The sequence below is a fragment of the Pogona vitticeps genome, chromosome 11 (genome assembly GCF_051106095.1).
Source record: "Pogona vitticeps strain Pit_001003342236 chromosome 11, PviZW2.1, whole genome shotgun sequence".
Taxonomy (NCBI): domain Eukaryota; kingdom Metazoa; phylum Chordata; class Lepidosauria; order Squamata; family Agamidae; genus Pogona; species Pogona vitticeps.
Window position 1 is genome coordinate 18,312,717 of NC_135793.1, and position 17,565 is coordinate 18,330,281.

At 42.0% G+C, this 17,565-nt stretch overlaps 2 protein-coding genes across 3 annotated transcripts; one reads left to right on the forward strand and one right to left on the reverse strand.

The window, feature by feature from the left end:
- The first annotated feature begins 5,416 nt into the window (after window positions 1-5,416).
- C1GALT1C1 (C1GALT1 specific chaperone 1) lies at window positions 5,417-8,689 on the forward strand. 2 transcript variants are annotated; one of them, XM_020813416.3, is made up of 2 exons: window positions 5,417-5,629; window positions 7,401-8,689. In XM_020813416.3, the coding sequence occupies exon 2, from the start codon at window positions 7,417-7,419 to the stop codon at window positions 8,365-8,367; it is 951 nt and encodes a 316-aa protein (XP_020669075.2). In that variant the 5' UTR covers window positions 5,417-5,629; window positions 7,401-7,416; the 3' UTR covers window positions 8,368-8,689. The 2 variants fall into 2 exon arrangements, with proteins under 2 accessions (XP_020669075.2, XP_020669076.2); XM_020813417.3 differs by having other exon boundaries at window positions 5,590-5,629; window positions 7,412-8,689.
- A 1,735-nt stretch (window positions 8,690-10,424) lies between these two features.
- Window positions 10,425-16,648, reverse strand: MCTS1 (MCTS1 re-initiation and release factor). The gene is made up of 6 exons (XM_020813411.3): window positions 16,440-16,648; window positions 14,636-14,788; window positions 14,124-14,221; window positions 12,500-12,633; window positions 11,680-11,747; window positions 10,425-10,654 (listed from the first exon to the last, which is right to left on the reverse strand). The coding sequence occupies exons 1-6, from the start codon at window positions 16,448-16,450 to the stop codon at window positions 10,573-10,575; spliced, it is 546 nt and encodes a 181-aa protein (XP_020669070.1). The 5' UTR covers window positions 16,451-16,648; the 3' UTR covers window positions 10,425-10,572.
- Window positions 16,649-17,565: the final 917 nt, after the last annotated feature.

Below are 17,565 nucleotides of genomic sequence, written 5' to 3' on the forward strand. Positions count from 1 at the left end.
CTTGCTCAGCCCCACTTATTTTTCTTAGTTTTGGATTAGAAAAGTGGAGCCATCTTATACATGGGAGCATCTTATGCACAGAAAAATACGGTAACTCTCTGTTCCAGACGTGCATATGCCATACAGATTTGCATCCCAGCATCTGCACATAAAGGGGGAGCACATGGAGGGAAGAGGTCTGTGTGCATACAGCTGGCTTGTCCATGATGCCCAAATGCTTTCTCTCCCCTGCCTGATGTGTCTTGGTGTCTCCCGGCTGTCTATGCATCTTTCTTTTATGAACACTACCTTGTGAAGGCATAGCCCCAGGAGGTGGTCTAGAGTTATATACAATAATGAAACCAATTAATAAATAAATTCCACAAAATTAGTTAAATTCCATTTAACTGTGTTAATTGTGTTAAATTACTTTATGGAATTAGATTTCAATCTCTCTCTTTGTCATTTATCTAACGGTGGCTGAAGTCCTGTTGATTTGCATAACGATCGAAAACTAGATGCATTGGATCATTGGGGATTTAGAGAGCCAGACCTCTAACTTGCATTGATTCAACCCTACACCAGTTCTGATTTCCAAAGTTAAACAACAGAATTTCCATCTATATCTCTACATCTAATTATCTTTTAGGTTTTCTAGACTGTAAACTACAGGAAGAGCTTATTTCCTTGATTAGAATTACTGTACAATCCCCAGCTGTTCTCATAATCTCATGATGATGATGATATGGTGCCTTTTGCATATAAGAATGATAAATACAGTTGAGAAAATGCTAGGAGCTTTTCCCTCTTCTTGGCCACAAGATGGCAACCTTTCCTTTCTTATTGCATACTCCTTTTCTCCCTGAAACTGCACCTTTTGCAGATAAGAAGTTTGCTCTAACCTGTCTTTGCCAGATTTTTCTTTCTCTCCCTCTTAACTTTTTCTAAAACAATTTCCTCTTGCATTCTGCAATCAACTAATATGATTTTTACTTAATAAAGCAAGACTTCAGAAAGAGCATTTGCTGGGTAGTTTGTTTTGGAACTCTGTTGGTTTGCTTTAGTTTTTTTTTAATAATTCTTTTATGATTTAAGCACAATTATTCTAAAAGTGGACAATTATTTTGAAAAGCAAGAGTGCATCACTTAACATAGCACAGCTAAATCTATAGTCAGATCCACGTATCAGAAAAAATGCCATTAGCAAAGTCAAAAGTATGACATTCAAAAAAAGTCCTGAGAACACTATAGAACTTTCTTTCTTTCATTATTTTTTTATTTATTTGTAACTTTTCTTCCCATTAGAATTACTGTACAATCCCCAGCTATTCTCATCATCTTTATGACCTCTCTCGGCAGTTTGCGTTTGTAGTGGTCCATTACACCTGACATTTATCCCTGAAAGGGTTCGTTCCAGTGTGAATCAGATGATCGTGACAATCCTTATCAAAGTTTATCTGGGCATCAGTGTTTAAATCATGTCCTGGGTCCTGTCTAGCTCACCAGAACTGTAGCTTCCAAATTTGCTCCATCTCTCCTCAGAGGATGAGAATAAGTCATTGTTTACACTCATGTTGAAGTAAGCAGAGAAAAATTAGCCCAGGCAACATTGGCTTGCCATATTCTACAAGTTTTACTCATCCAGATTGCTTTTACATATAAAAATCCAATGGTTATTGAAAACATGTTAATCTTTTGAGAAATTACAGAGATCATGTAACCCACTGGTTCTTAACCTTGGGTTACTCAGGAGTTTTGGACTGCAACTCCCAGAAGCCTTCACCACCAGCTGTCCTGACTGGGGTTTCTGGGAGTTGCAGTTCAAAAGCATCCGAGTAACAAAGGTTAAGAACCACTACCTCTCTGTTACAGTAGCTCCACGGGCTGCTTATCCATTTCCAGGCACATTCAAAGTTCTGGTTTAAACCTATAAAATCCCAAATAGCTTGGATACAAACTATCTCAAGTACTGTGTCATCTTTTATGAGCCTGTTGGGCTGTTAAGATCATCAAGGGAAGCCCTTCTCTGGGTCTAAACACCTCCAGAAGGGTGTTTGAGATGGCCTTCTCTGCCATGTCCCCCAGATTGTTTTTACCTTTTAAACATTATCTTCTACTAATAAGGTTCCTTTTTAAGGAGAAAGGTGGGATAGAAATATTCTAATTAACTAATTAATTAAAATTTCAATTGTACAGAATTTGAACTTGCAGCAAACAAAAAGCTGTAGGTGCAAAATAATCAAAAATATATGAAGAGTGAACTTAAGTTGCAGGCAAATACTTAAGTCTGAAAAATATATTTCAGTTACAGTGGTGCCTCGCTTGACAACGTCAATTCGTTCCAGCAAAATCGCTGTAGAGCAAAAAGTCATCAAACGAAATTTAAAAACCCCACTGAAACGCATTGAAAATCGTTCAATGTGTTCCAATGGGCTGAATACCTGCTCATCCAGCAAAGATCCTCCATACGGCGGCAATTTTCAGTGCCTGTAAAGTGAGGGATCCGTCCTAGAGAACAGGGGGGGGCATTTTCTTCAGCCGGTGGCCATTTTGAAATCCGACGATCAGCTCTTTGCTGATCGTCGTAAAGTGAACGGTTCCCGAAGCAGGGAACCAATCATCACAAAGAGGAAAAACCCCATTTAAACCATTGTTTTGGGATCACAAAAACTTAATCGTACAGCGATTTCCTCGTTAAGCGAGGCACGACTGTATATGCTTTTACCTATAAACGTCACAAATCTTCAGTTGCAGGTAAAAAACAGCGACTAGAATTCTGCTTAGAAATAATCAGTGATCTGTGCGAGGATCTTCAACCAACTACCTTGTTTCCCTGAAAATAAGACCTAACCTGAAAATAAGCCCTAGTATGATTTTTCAGGATGCTCAAAGTATAAGCCCTACCCCAAAAATAAGTTAAGTGCAACTCCACCCTTGTGCAGCAACCAGAAGAAGATGGCACGACTGTATTTGAATAAATGTAGATTGTTGTACATGCAAAAAAAATAAAACATCCTCTGAAAATAAACCCTAAAGCATTTTATGGAGCAAAAATTAATATAAGACCCTGTCTTATTTTCAGGGAAACACAGTAGAACCACTCTTATTATTTTCCCTCAAGGATCTTTGCTGGTGAAGCGTTTCCATGGCAGCACAAAGAGAGAGAGAGAGAGAGAGAGAGAGAGAGAGAGAGAGAGAGAGAGAGATCAATGTAAAAACCCAGAGCATGCGCCAGGAAGCAAGCAATTCTTGGTATAAGACTGATTCCGAGTCTTAACAATTGTAATACATGACATTTCCAGTTTCCAATGAAACGTGAAGGGCAACCCAAGCAAAGATGTGAATAAATGTGAGGAGGAGGGAGGAGATCTTAGGGTCCCCCATTCTGCAACCAGCTGCGTTTCATGCAGGATGTTGCATCTGGCCCTGGCTTCAAATCCCTCCTCGTACAAGGAAGCGTGAAACTCATGGCGTGACTTTTCAGGCATGTCACCACCTTTCTCAGCCGGTCCGATTTATTTTGCAGTTTTCAAAGAAGCCGCAGGTCTGTGCAAGCACGTCAGACAAAAACAAAATAACAAAACGAAAAGCAAAAAAGGTTGTAGCACCTAAAAGACTGAAGGTTATATATACATCATGATGAGCTTTCCTGAATCAATTCCTCTTGCACAGACATTGAGGGAAGAAACCGAATCCGTGCAATCAAATTTTGTGGCACGGCAAAACTACACACCAAGGGATGTCTGAAGTTTTGGGGTATGTGAGCATCAACAGGACGTATTATTTGACAGGGCTTTGGCAAAGATCCCACATAAAAAAATCAGAAAAGGGCTGTATGGTTTCCAGTACAATACAAATGCAGGAGCAGGTGACCCCTTTATTAGACAATTAAAATAATCCAGCAAACAACAGATCACTAGTTCTGGAGGAGGCAGCTGTGTTTCCTCAGTGCAAGCATATCAGGCAAAAATCCAAAGAAACAAAACAAGACAAAAACAGTGGCACCTTAAAGACAAACTATTACATTTTAATGTAAGCTTTCGTGGACACGTCCACTTTGTCAGAAACAGGGAAACAGAACGAAATGTTGGATGAAATCTCCGTTTCACAAGTAGATCAGTGTCAACAGGCATCGGCTAGCTTTTGATGATAGCCACTTTGGGTCCTTTCGAGGACAAAGGCCGGGTAGAGATAGATGGATAGATGGATAGATAGATAGACAGATAGATACAGTGGTGCCTCGCATAGCGAGGTTAATCCATTCCGGATTAACCTTCGCTATACTGAAGCATCGTTGAACGGGGCAGGGATTTCCATTGGAACGCATTAAACACGGTTTAATGCGTTCCAAATGGGCCAAATACTCACCGTTCAGCGATGCTTCAGGATGGTCGGGAGCCATTTTCGCGCCCTCGCCTCACTTAACGAGGGCGCGAAAACGCTGCGCACTGCCATTTTCGGCCATTTCCAGGCTTCCGGCGGCCATTTTGGCCGCCGAACAGCTGATCATCGGGGTTCGTTTTGCGAAGATCGGTAAGCGAAACGCTTACCAGTCTTCGCAAAGCGAATTTTCCCCGATTGGAAAAACGTTGAGTGATCGCATTAGCGATCCAAAAAAACGGATCGCTATGCAATTTCGTCGTTATACGGTGCGCTCGTTAAGCGAGGCACCACTGTAGGTAGGTAGGTAGGTAGGTAGGTAGGTAGGTAGGTAGGTAGATAGATAGATAGATAGATAGATAGATAGATAGATAGATAGATAGATAGATAGATAGATAGATAGATAGATAGATAGATAGATAGATTCCCACAGAATTAGAGAGTATTATAATTGCCCTCCCTCTGAAAGAGCAGGCATATATCCTGGGGGTACTCCTTGAGTCATCTGATTGATTGATTGATTGATTGATTGATTGATTGATTGATTGATTGATTGATTGATTGATTGATTGATTGATTGATAATCTTCAGGCTGTGGACCAAATTCTTGTGGGTAGTTCTGAAAACTGCATGCTTTTACTGAATTCCCAGAGTCTCAGGGACACCGTTGGGGCCAAGTAAGCTTCTTGAGATGGCTACAGAGGCCAGTCTGCAAAAGAGGGGGGGGGGTGTCTGCTTCTTGGTGGTGCGTGTGTATGTGTGCGTGTGCGTGTGCGTGTGCGTGTGTGTGATTTAAAACTCGTTCTCAGCCTCCACATTTAAAAAAAAAGTCATGCACAATCACGATGCATGCATTCGAGGTTATCGTGAGGCATGCCAGGAGTTGACTGCATTGGGGGGGTAGCGTTCCCTTCTTTCCCTCCCGTCCTCTCAGAGCAGCTGTCAACGGGATACCGGAAGAACTACGCGGTGCGCGGCGCAACCCTTCGCCTTTATCTCTTGGGGGGTGGTTCTTCGCGCTCCCCTCCCCTCCGGTCCCCCCTCCCTGGCAGGAAAGGGGCGTGGCCGGCGGAGCTGCGGGTTCCATCATCACAGAGGGAGAAGCAGGAAGGAAGAGGAAGTGGATCCGGGTTCTGCTCGTGAGAGAGAAAGAGAGAGAGAGAGACACAGACAGACAGACACGGGGGTGGGAAGCGGAGCTCGGCGGCTGAGGGGGTGGGTGGGGGTCCCTGCTGTGTCGGAGCGGCTCCTGCTGTTCGCACCCCGCCAGGTGAGTCTGGAGGATCCCAGTTAGGAGGGGGGGGAAGCCTCCCTTTCTCTCCCGCAAAGCCCCTTTTGTAAACCACCTCCCCTTTATAAAAAAGAAAACCCTTCCTACTGGCAGTGATTCCCCCCCCCCCATATCTCCAGTTTCAAAATGCTTTTCTAATTAAAACCCTTCGTTTATTATTGCAGGGACAGACCCTGGTTAGGGTTATGAAACCACGGTTCTCCCAACTCCCTCGCCTAAGCTCCTGATTGCAACCCTGGTCAGCCATTTCCCTTTGGGGCCAAGAGCAGGAGAAGCAGGGGACAGGACACACACACACACACACACACACACACACACACACACACACACACACACACACACACACACACACACACACACACACACACACACACACACACACACACACACACACACACACACACACACACACACACACACACACACACACACACACACACACAAAGCAGGACCTTCCATGCATTTGCCCCCCCAACACACACATACACACACACTTTCTTCCCTCCCTCCCTATATGAGCATTTGGAGGTCCCCAGTCTCTGTATAGGGAGCCACCACTAATTGTTTTTATCTTGTTATTAGTTACGTGAAACATGGTGATTCCCCCCCTTCTCCTTAGCCAAAAAGGAACAAAGAAAAGCTTGTGTCCCCGGGGGATAAAAACAAGGCAGCCCCTCCCCGTGGCCTTATAATCTAAAAAGATACAGTACAGGTATGCAGAGGAAAGGGATGGATATGTTACAGGGGGAAAAAGATAATCATAATGCTAGTTGGCCATTTCTGTATTTGTGAAGGGCCTGATTTTTACACTGCCCATCCAGTGAAAAGTCACTGCCCTGGTTGGTTTACAACAGCCATAAAACATAGTCACCCTCCCAACCCATAAAGTGTAAAATTAAAAAATTAAACCCTCAGCCAAAATAATAACAGCGACAACAAAACGGTGTGGTGGTAAATGAGGTAAATGATGGAGGGTGAACAGAAAGCTACCAAAGGAGAAAGATAGCAACGGAAAGTTTCTTTTAAAAGCTCAGTCTTAACTGAGTTGCGAAAGGCCTGGAGGGAGGGGACCTGGCTAACCTCGGAGGGGACTGGATTCGGTAGAGGCAGGGCTGCCACCAAGAATTGACCCCTTCCAGACCTCCTGGCACCCATAACAGAAAAGCCTGTGAAGAGCAGGTGGCATGTGTAGCAGTTCTTTGGGGGAGACACTCCCAACAGGTATTGAGGTCCCCAAACTATGTAGGACTTTGTACATCAACACCTTGAATTTGGCACAAATTCAAATTTGTGCCAAATTTGGCACAGGGAGCCTATGCAAGCAGGCCAGGATTAAGGTAATACCATTAAATGTGGAAGCTGTGGCTTCGGTATCATCCTCAAGGGCATTCCCATGTAGTCTCAGGAACAGTGGGCCTTCCTTGTTTTGTGTCTTGAGTGGCTGATATCCAGAGGTAAAATGTCTCAAGCAGGTGGGGTTCTGGGTAGCTTCTATAGTTAATAGCATTTGATAGACCTTCTTAAGAGTGTCCTGATAGATCATATCAGCCTTCTCCAACCTGGTGTTCTTCAAATCTTTTGTACGGCAACTCCCATCATAGTGGTTGGAGGAAGCTGACAAGACCTATGCACAGATAAAATGTGTGGCCTGTGGTAGCAGAAGGTCAAGTAGAACTTTGTGGATAGAATTAACGTCATTGTGTGACATTGCACATCAAGTAACCCTGCGCTCATAACCAAAAGCATGTAGGTCTCTTCCAGGAACCATGATCTCTGAAAGTGGCTCGTTTGTGAAGGGCCTGATGCTCGGAGGGATCTTCTGCATCTTGGTTACTCTCCTAGGACATATTAAGATGGGCCATACCACTAAACCCCATGAGCACCGCCATCTCCAGGCTCCAAAAAAGGAAGACATTTTAAAACTTTCCAACGACGAGCGCCTGGAATTGAGTCAGAGCATCCGTGTTTATTGCATCATCCTTGTGAAGCCTAAGGATCTGGGGCACTGGGCTGCCGCGAAGGACACATGGAGCAAGCACTGCGACAAGGCAGAGTTCTACAGTTCGGAGAAAGTCAAGGTCTTCGATTCGATTGTGCTCGACACGGATGACATGTGGACAATGATGAGAAAGGCCTATAAGCTTGCCTATGAGAATTATAAAGATGACTATAACTGGTTTTTTCTGGCACACCCCAGCACTTTTGCCATTATTGAGAATCTGAAATATTTCTTGCTGAAACAGGACGCGTCCCAGCCGTTTTACACAGGCCGGACAGAGACATCTGGGGACCTCGAATATGTGAACGGAGACGGAGGAATTGTCCTAAGCGTTGAGTCTCTCCGGCAACTTTACAAGGTTTTTGATAATCCAGATAAATGTCCTGAACAGGGGGGCATGATCTGGAAACTCTCGGCAGATAAACAGCTAGCGGTCTGCTTGAAATACAGTGGGATACATGCCGAAAATGCAGAGGATTCTGAAAAAAAGGACATTTTCAACACCAAGCCAATTGGTACTCTCATTAAAGAGGCCATGTCCAGTCACCCCCAGGAGGTGGTGGAAGGCTGCTGTTCAGATATGGCCATAACTTTCAGTGGGTTGGCTCCTAATCACATGCATGTGATGATGTACGGGGTTTATAGGCTCAGAGCCTATGGGCACAGTTTTAATGACGCTTTGGTCTTCCTACCTCCTCTAGGCTCAGATAACGATTGAAGACTCTCACACAGGCCGCTGTGTAAAGTGTGCAAGTCTTAATCTCTTGTGTCCCTCAGCAAATGGCATGTACACAAGCTGGTACAAATTTTGTATTTCATGGTGTTGGTGTGTTAACTATTTTTTGCACAACCTGCTTTTGTTATCTTTACAAATGGGAAAGGGGATACTCTTTTTAAAAGCAAAACAAAGCCCCTTTTATACAAATTTTTCAGTGGCACCTGAAAAACTGCTCCAAGGATTGTCAGCAAATGTGTAGCGGGTATGTAAATATTTGAAATCAAAAACTATCCATCTGTTGTAAATTAAATCTATTTTTGCAGATTTTGTGTGCTTTATCCTTCAAAACCTATAGCTTTTCTAAAGTGTTAAAACTGAGATGGAAAATGCTGATAGTTTCCTCTGTAGGCGATCGTAACCTAGTTTAGAAACTAATCATTTTTGTTCTCATACCTGGCATAAATACATGGCAGTATAAATTTGCTAAGAACACAGAACAATAGTGCCTGCACATTTTCAGAACTTGAAAAAGTTACTTTCTTCCAGAAGCCATACAGGCTGAGGGTTTCTGGAAGCTATCAATAAAAACTACTTTTCCAAGTTCCACCTAGGCCGGCTCTTTTATTGTATGGGCAGTAAAAAGACTCTTCCAGTATATTTAAGGCATGGTAGCATTTTTATTTCTTTCAGGTCAGGCTTGGGGTAACCATCTTTGGCTTCCTGGACAATTTGGACTTCACCGTCCACAACTTTCAGAGAGTATGGCCAATGGTCAGGAAGGCTAGGAGCTGTCATTTAAAACTTGGAGGCCCCACTCCCAAACCCTGTTGTAGACAACGCTGTTACTTTATGCTCTGCCCTTCACATCTGACTGGTCACATGACCAATGTCGCAGACAAATGAAGGGAAGAAACTCTTGTGTCAAGTGTTTCCCAAACTTAGGTCCCCAGATGTTCTTGAACTAAAACTCCCGAGAAACCTTCCTTCACCAATAATTGTGCTGGCCAGGATTTCTGGTAGCCCAATTTCTAGGAACCCAAGGTTGGGAAACGCTGGTGTAAGCAAACAACACTCTATACACAGCATAAATGCATTGTTAGAACTGGGTGAAGAACTCCCTTTTTATATTAATTTTACAAACAAAATGGGTACTCTCATTGATTGGTAGGTATAGTTTAGAAACAATGAGAGCCAAAGTACTTTGCTGTAAGTGATAAATTGGTATTGGCAAGGCAGCTCTGAGGATAATTAGACGGGCTGCTCTTTGGAGTACTGCACGAATGGGCTGGTGTACGCCTAAAGATGAAGATCAGACAACATCTTTGCTAGAGCGCCCCAGCCTGTCCCTACCCACATCTTTCTGGCTCCTGTCAAAGACCACCTACTTTTCTGAGGTGGGTTGCGTTGAATGTATGACTCTTGGAACGAATCCAAAGCATGCCTTTTTCAATTTGGCAGTACCATGTAGTGGCTTATTAAGCAAGCCACTCCAGGATTTTGGCAAGTTAATCACCTCCCCTACGCAGTAGAGGGGCAGGGGAAGTGAAATTTGTATACTGACTATCACTGATAAGCTACATTAGTTATAAAAAAATTGAAATCTTGTCTTTGCCTCAAAGGGCTGGTTGAGAAAACTCCCAGTTAAATCCACAGTGGTGGCTTCAGCTGCAGTTAAGTTTCTTCAACCACTTAAAGAAAAGACAAAATATTTTTATATATGTAACGAATGCAGCATGGTAGCAATATATGACACCAACATTTTCTATAAACTCTTTCACATGAATAGGGAACAATGCACTCTGCATCCACAGGTATTTCTGGAGTACAGCAGACAAGGCTGCAGATCAAAAAGAGCTCTTCTTAACGAGGTGGCTGTGATCCATCCTTGCTTAGATTTCCTCTTTCTGAACTGTAAATTTTCCACTTCCTTCTCTACTTGGGATCAAGAAAGCCATCTCACTATTTTTTTAAAAAAACAGCTTTGAAAACCTAATTGAAAACAGGCAGGTTTTTTAAAGTAAAAAATGTGTGTATACAAAACAGTTTCAGCTACTTACTGACTTCAATGTGCACTTGATTTATTTAGCATAGCCACAGAACAAAATAAATTTGTACATTCAGTCACACTTTAAAAACAGAAGAATTACAAAGTAGTCCTTATTGACAGGAAGTGTGTTCCCTTGGAATGGCACACTTGCTGCTGTGTCACTTGTACGTCTTCATATGCCACAGACCATCATTTAAATAGTGGATATTTTCAATGCCAATCCCTTTGTTGACTTTCTCTCTGTAAAGGGGGGGGAGCAGAGACCAGAGCAAAACATGAATTTCAAGATTTCCACTGACGATATGGTTAGAATGCAGCTGAACAAGATCTGCTTCTGAATTAACTAGTTAAATTAAGAGATTCTTCCAATGCCATGAGGTGCAGTCTTCAAACTATAGGGGCCAGGATCCATAAGGGCAATTTCACATGTAGTTGCCCACAGTGGCCTCTGCTAGTCACACAACTAGCCACGTGCCCTATTACAGACCTCCAATACCAGAGGGTAGGCTTACAACTCCCATTAATCCTAGCTAACATAGTCAATGGGGAGATACTATCAGATTTGCCATTTAAAAATATCTGGAAGGTCCTAGCTGCTCACTCTTGTCTTACATGATGCTTTAACCATTAAAGCTTAAAGTGAATCACAGTTCCTCTACCTCCCTGAATATTGATCCTATTAGAAATTCTGCTCTTTTAGCTATAATTTCAGTGTGGGTTTGTTTTTTGTTTCTAAATCAAGATAATGATTTCCAGGGATAGCTGGGGAGCAGGAAAGGAAAATGATAAAAGGAAGTTCAGTCACCTTCAGATAATCAAATTGGGTAACCTGAAACTGCCTTATTCCAAACTGAACTATGATCCATCTAACCTGGTATTTTTGCATCTGAACATCAGAAGCTCTTTCAGGAGAGCAGTGAGCAAATGTGGCAGGCCACAGGGCCAAAATTCAACTCCAGCATCCAACGTCAGTTGCACCTGCAAGAGCCATGACTATATCTAGGCTGTTGACAGAAGGTGCTAGGAAGAAGGTGCAGGTTAAATTATAAAGGCCAAGGCACAATTTCCATATCACTAGTGCAATTAGCCGCCTAGAGTGGTCTTTTAGACCAGATGGGCGGGGTATAAATCAAATAAATAAATAAAAATAAATAAATAAATCAGAATCAGTTTGAAGTAGTTAGCTCTATAGTATTTTATGTCAATCTGGACTGTTTCACTCTAAACAGCAGCAAAGAACGTGGTTGTTCTTTTAAAAGACTCACATATCATCTGCTGACATCTTCATGACTCCAACACACAGGGCATGTTGCTTGCCTTCTGCCATTATTGCCTACAACCGCCAGCTGAGGAAAATATCTCAATATACAGTGGTTGGTTGGTTTTTAAAGCAGCAATAGAAAAATGAAAAGGAATGTATGAATCTAAGCTTGCAGAATATTATACAGCAATAAAACACATATAACATAACTTTGGAATACATGCACCCCTCTATACTTGACTTGCAGCGGTCTCCCATCTTAAGGTACCAATCAGGTCTTCAGCCATGCTTTTGTATTAACTGTTCCCAATTTCACGCCCTCTGAGACATCTGCTAGTTCTCTAATGGGTCCCTGTCCCCCAAGGAGAAATAGGTACCCCCTTGGAGCGGTAATTACCACATAGATCTATAAAGCCTTCACATTTATTGCAATTTCTACAGGCCAAGATGCTAAGAAATGTGCAAAATAAATATGATTTCCATAATGACCCACAATGACTAGCTGATGTCTCACATTACAAAGGTAGCTGGCTATCACATAATGGGATACTCCAAATGTTCCTTTCCGAGAAAAGGTTTTTCTTTTAAAGCTAGGATTCGCAAATCATCTGCATTACCACTACAATCACCAATTTTAGTTAAAGAGAAACATTACAAAATGGATTTTCAGGCTGTAACCCAAGAGGTCAATGAAGAAGGTGAATTTAAAAAGCTGAACACTGTTTAAAAGGAAGCCACATGTGTTTTCAATACAGCAGGCCCCAGTACATGCTACGGGCGAAAAAAGAAACCATGGGTAACAGACAGCAACTCTCCAAGGATACCACGATCGTATCAGCAGCAGCAGGATAAAGTTTCGCTCCTGGAGACGTCAGGCCAGGACACATTATATTTGCTCCACTAAGTACAAATTTAATGGCTCCTTTATCAACTTGTTGATGTGGTAAAATGAACGGATCTAGGAAGGGAGAAAGGTTTGGCAAAACAGATATAACACTGACAGGCATCAGTAGCATTTCTCTAACATGTTGACCATTTAGCTTGCATAAACCAGTGTATACTTAACATACAAACAAAATGGAAAAAAAGTAAAAATTGTATCTCTAGTTTAGGTAATCCATGTGCCCTTAGATGGCTTTAAAGTGAAATATCCCATGGTCTTTCTACATAGTCCATCCTCTGACCAAAATAATAAATCTTGGTCCATAACAACATCAGCAGAAACTAAAATCTGTCTCCCCAATTTTTAATTGTTGTTGTTGTTCAGTCATTTAGTCGTGTCCGACTCTTCATGACCCCATGGATCAGAGCACACCAGGCCCTCCTGTCTTCTACTGCCTCCCGGAGCTGGGCCAAATTCATGTTGGTCGCTTAGATATTTTCATTTAGATATTTTCAAAAATGAGTGAAGAATTAGCAATGAATTCTATCAAACCGATCACAGAGGAGAAAATGAAGTTCCAAAAAAAAAAAACAGTCATAAAATTCACCAGTACAACCAAAACGTCATAGATGAATCACCCCAGAGACCAGATACAAGGGCAAGGTACAAACATGAAGAAGTCTGATTCCCATTTGTTAGACTCAAAGTCCCTGGGAATACACTTTCTCAGATGATCTCAATTAATAGCATGTATGCTGACAATTTGCCTTCAGGATACAGATCTCAAGCCATACAGAGGTCAAAGGCAGCAATTTATATTTTCTTTATCCAGCTGCAAATCTCTTTATTCTTTGTTTAACAGCAGCAGCTGACTCTGAAGTTCCCTGTACTTACTGGATGCATAACATATGGATCCTGTTGAGGATTCACAATATTACTTTCTGATACTGGACATATTCCAGGAACTTTTTGAGCTCCCTATCTGCAGAATGCAAGCAATGATTCTTATTCAACAAAATAAAAAACGAAGAGGAGGAGAAGCAAACCATACAGGTCAGGAGCACTAAGAAAATACATCTTTGGCTATTTGCAAGGAAGAAATTGAGAAGAACAGAAGAAGTGAAGCAAACTGAAGGAATGCCTCACAGACCAAAAAAAAAAAAAAAAACTTGTAGGGCTCAGGAAAGGAAAAAAAAACATTTAAAGAAGGTCAAACAACTATTATATATTAAACAAAAGCAAAACGAAAACAATAAACACCAAGTTTTCAAAGTAAGGAGAGAGCATGTGTCAAGCTATGTGAATTGAAAAGAAATCTGGAAAACTACACAGTGCAAATTGGGAATAGCCACACTACAGCATGCAAAATATTAGAAAGAAATTTACAGCTTAATAAATATGCAGAACGGTGAGCTAGACAATGTTTTTGAATCTTACATGCAGACATGAAAAATCTATCCCAAAAGTTATTTGTGTATGCTAATATTGCAAAACAGCAAATTGTAGATACAGCAACGCTTTCACTGTCTCACAGTGAGCCCTTGTGTTTTCTCCAAAGCACTTACATTTGTGAAGTAATCTCAGTGTGGGATAGAAAGATCCCTCTCTTTGCCTGAAGAACAGCAATTCACCGTTTACTGTAAGGATTTCTATATGTTCATGGCTGCAATAAACAAAGTCAATTAAACTTTTTGCAGCTTGTTTTCAAAGTAGAAAAAAAGAAACAATGTCTCTACCCTGAAAATAATAGAGTGTTTTTTGCATATGTACAGCTTTTTATGTGTTTCATTAAACAGAAATGCTTCCATACTATATTATCTACATCAACTCCTTTCTACAGAAAAAGAAAAATCACAATCAGGGACAAAAGCATTCCTAGATTATTTATCACTGTATACACCAAAAGCAAGAATTTACATGCTAATATTTCAATTAGTCTTGGAATATTGAAAGACTTGACCAGTCTGATCCTTTAAAAATACTACTATTGATATTCTAACAATATCTCACTGATATGGGAAAAAATTATAGTACAAAACATGAAAGCCACTCGTACTACCCTGAAGATAATATTTACCATCGTACTATCTTCACTGGGTCCTTCTTTGGCATGATTTGGTTTAGCCATGGTTCAATACCAGGAAACTGATCTATCAGCTGGTTCTTGATGCCTTTAATAACAGATGTCTTCAGCTGGATACAGTTGGACACATTCTCCTTTTCATCAAATCTGTCAAATAAAAAAAATTTTGAGACTTACCCCAAGGTAAGTGTAGAGGGGAATGTAAAGCATTATTTCTAAGTCAGCCAAATATTTTAGAGCATACATTATGAGCAAGAAAGGAAATCTCTGGTACCTATAAATTAGTGATGTACATGTGTAAACAATATTACACTATTTTACAAAAGTATACACCTTCATTATACATGCCCCTTCTATTTTACACAACCATGTGATTAGGCAAACCATAATAATCAGAATAATTAGGAAAACACACATTTAAACCCACCACCAACTGACTGCAAAGATTACCAGGTGACTGTAGACCAGTTTTACACTCTTTCACCTCACAGGATTCATGATACAACAGGGTGGGCAGAAAGAAGACCAAAACAAACAAACAAACAAAAATACCAATATACACAACCTTTCTATTTATTTGTGAAATGTCTATCCTGTTTTTCTTCCAACTAGCTCAATGCAGCATACATATTCCTCCCCATTTTCTTCAAGGTAGAAGATAGCAACTGGCCCAAGATCACCCTGGGAGTTTCACAGCTCAGTGGAGAAAAGAACCAGCATATCCTGAGTCTCAATCCAACACTCTTAACAGCTACACCAAACTACCATGTTTTCCCAAAAATAAGACAGAGTCTTATATTCATTTTTGCTCCAAAATGCATTGGGACTTATTTTCAGGGGATGTTTTATTTATTTATTTTTTCATGTACAAAAATCTACATTTATTCAAATATTGTCATCTTCTTCTGGTTGCTGCACAATGGTGGCGGGTGGGGTTTCACTGAACTGGGGCTTATTTTGGGGGTTTTTGAGCAGCCTAAAAAAAAAAACATACTAGGGGCTTATTTTCAGGTTAAGTCTTATTTTCGGGGAAACAGGGCAGTTCTTGAGCTCCAAGCAACCTCAACAGAAACTCAGTAAATACAACGTAATTTAATTTAATTTAATTTAATTTATATGATTTATACCCCGCCTATCTGGACTACTGGTCCACTCTAGGCGGCTTCCAATATAGGATAAAACAATAAAACACCACAATATACATAATCCTTCAATGACAATTACAATAAAAAGAATAAAAATAAGAAGGGAAAAATAGAAAAGAAACAGGTATTAACTGGAGGGAAGGCCTGGATGTACAACCATGTTTTTAATTGGGTTTTAAAGATGCCCAGCGTAGGGGCCGCGCCACCTCCTTCAACGAGGTCCTAACAAGCGGCATATCTGACATTGTCAGTCCTAGTGAAGCTCTCGAGAATCAAAAACTGAAATAGGAACACACTTCTAAATTTTAAAATAACAATTAAAAATGTACTCCTCCCTCCCATGTCATTCACCAATGTAGTCTCATACATATACGTTATCTGCTGTAAAGGTGGCACCGACCCATAGCGATCCTAACACGGTTTTTTAAGGTGAGATATTGGAAGTACAGTAGTTTTATCTGTGCTACCCCACCCCGTAACCCCCCCCACACACACACACACACACGTGTGAGTTTCCACGGCTCAGCGGTTCGGGGGACCCACAGCTATGCTGAATCGGTCTCCACATACATAGAAGTCAAGGGAGGAAAGGTCAGAATCAGGCCCTTTCCCCACCCCACCCCCAGTTCCTTCCTATCCCCCCCCACACTCACTTCTTGAACATCCTTGGGGGGGGTCCCGGTCCCCGAAAGACCGGGTGGGGCGAGCGCCTGGGAGGGTGGGGACTGACACCCCCGGCTCCCGAGTCGACCCTCCTCTTCACACCCACGGGCCCGCTCCCGGCCCCACACCAGGCCCCTCAAGCCCGCCCTTCGCTTCTGCACCAGGCGGATTAAAAAAGAACCCCAGGAACTCCTTTACGGCCGCGTCGTCGTAAAGTGCTGTCACTTAAGCCGCGCCTCTTCCCTTGCGTTGGTGGAAAGGGCGAGGCGAGTTCCCAGCAGGCTGTGCGCGGCCAGCACGCCGCCGCCCCTTGCGCTGAGCCGCAAGGCCCGCCCTAGCCACGTTCGACGTAGCCGTTGCTATGGCGACGCATGATCCGCTTATCTTGGGCCTTAAATTAGAGTTACCAAGTGGCTGTGATCCCATAGTAGCGATCATAACGATTACAAGGCCGGAACAAGAATGGCCCGGAATAAGTACGCATAAACTTCCAACCAAATTATGTGAAATCGTAACATTAATTAACAGAATAAAATCACTGGTAAAAAAAACTTGGACTCATCCTTTCATGCCCCCTATGCATGTTACCACCTGGTCAGGTTTATATTGATATTCAATATAATTGAACTATGGGATATTCAGATACCATATATATCTGGAATATATTCCTTGCTCTTTCTGGAATAAATCTGTGCTACCTCGAATTAGCTCAGGAGGCGGCTATGAAGGCTCAGGAGTCCTTGGCCCCCTTCCCACGGAGAGTTTTTCCCTCAGGGAAAAGCAAAAAAAAAAGGCACAGAGGACTGGGCTGCTTTCAGATATGACGGCTGAATAAAAGGAATGATCATCCAACATATCTGAGATATACCCCTTTAGGCAGGGGTGGTCTACTCTAAAGACAACAACAGAATTAAGGATATACAAAAGCCAGGGTAGTCAGCATAAACCACCAGCTACAGTGGGGTCCAGACCAGTGGCTCTCTGTTGAGAGAGCTTGTGTCCTTCACTTGTACCTTGGCAAAGAAACTAGGGCACGAGAGAGCCTAACCGCTCCCCACCTCCTGGTGGATTAAAAATTGTCCCCATGAAATCCCAGATAGTTGCACTACACATCTG

Coding starts and splice junctions, on each gene's coding strand:
- C1GALT1C1 (XM_020813416.3), top strand. CDS start 7,417: ATGATCTCTGAAAGTGGCTCGTTTGTGAAGGGCCTGATGCTCGGAGGG.
- MCTS1 (XM_020813411.3), bottom strand. Junction 12,634..14,123: donor ACTGAGATTACTTCACAAAT/GTAAGTGCTTTG, acceptor CTCCCTTCCTAG/ATCCGTTCATTTTACCACAT. Junction 10,655..11,679: donor AAGATGTCAGCAGATGATAT/GTGAGTCTTTTA, acceptor CCCCCTTTACAG/AGAGAAAGTCAACAAAGGGA.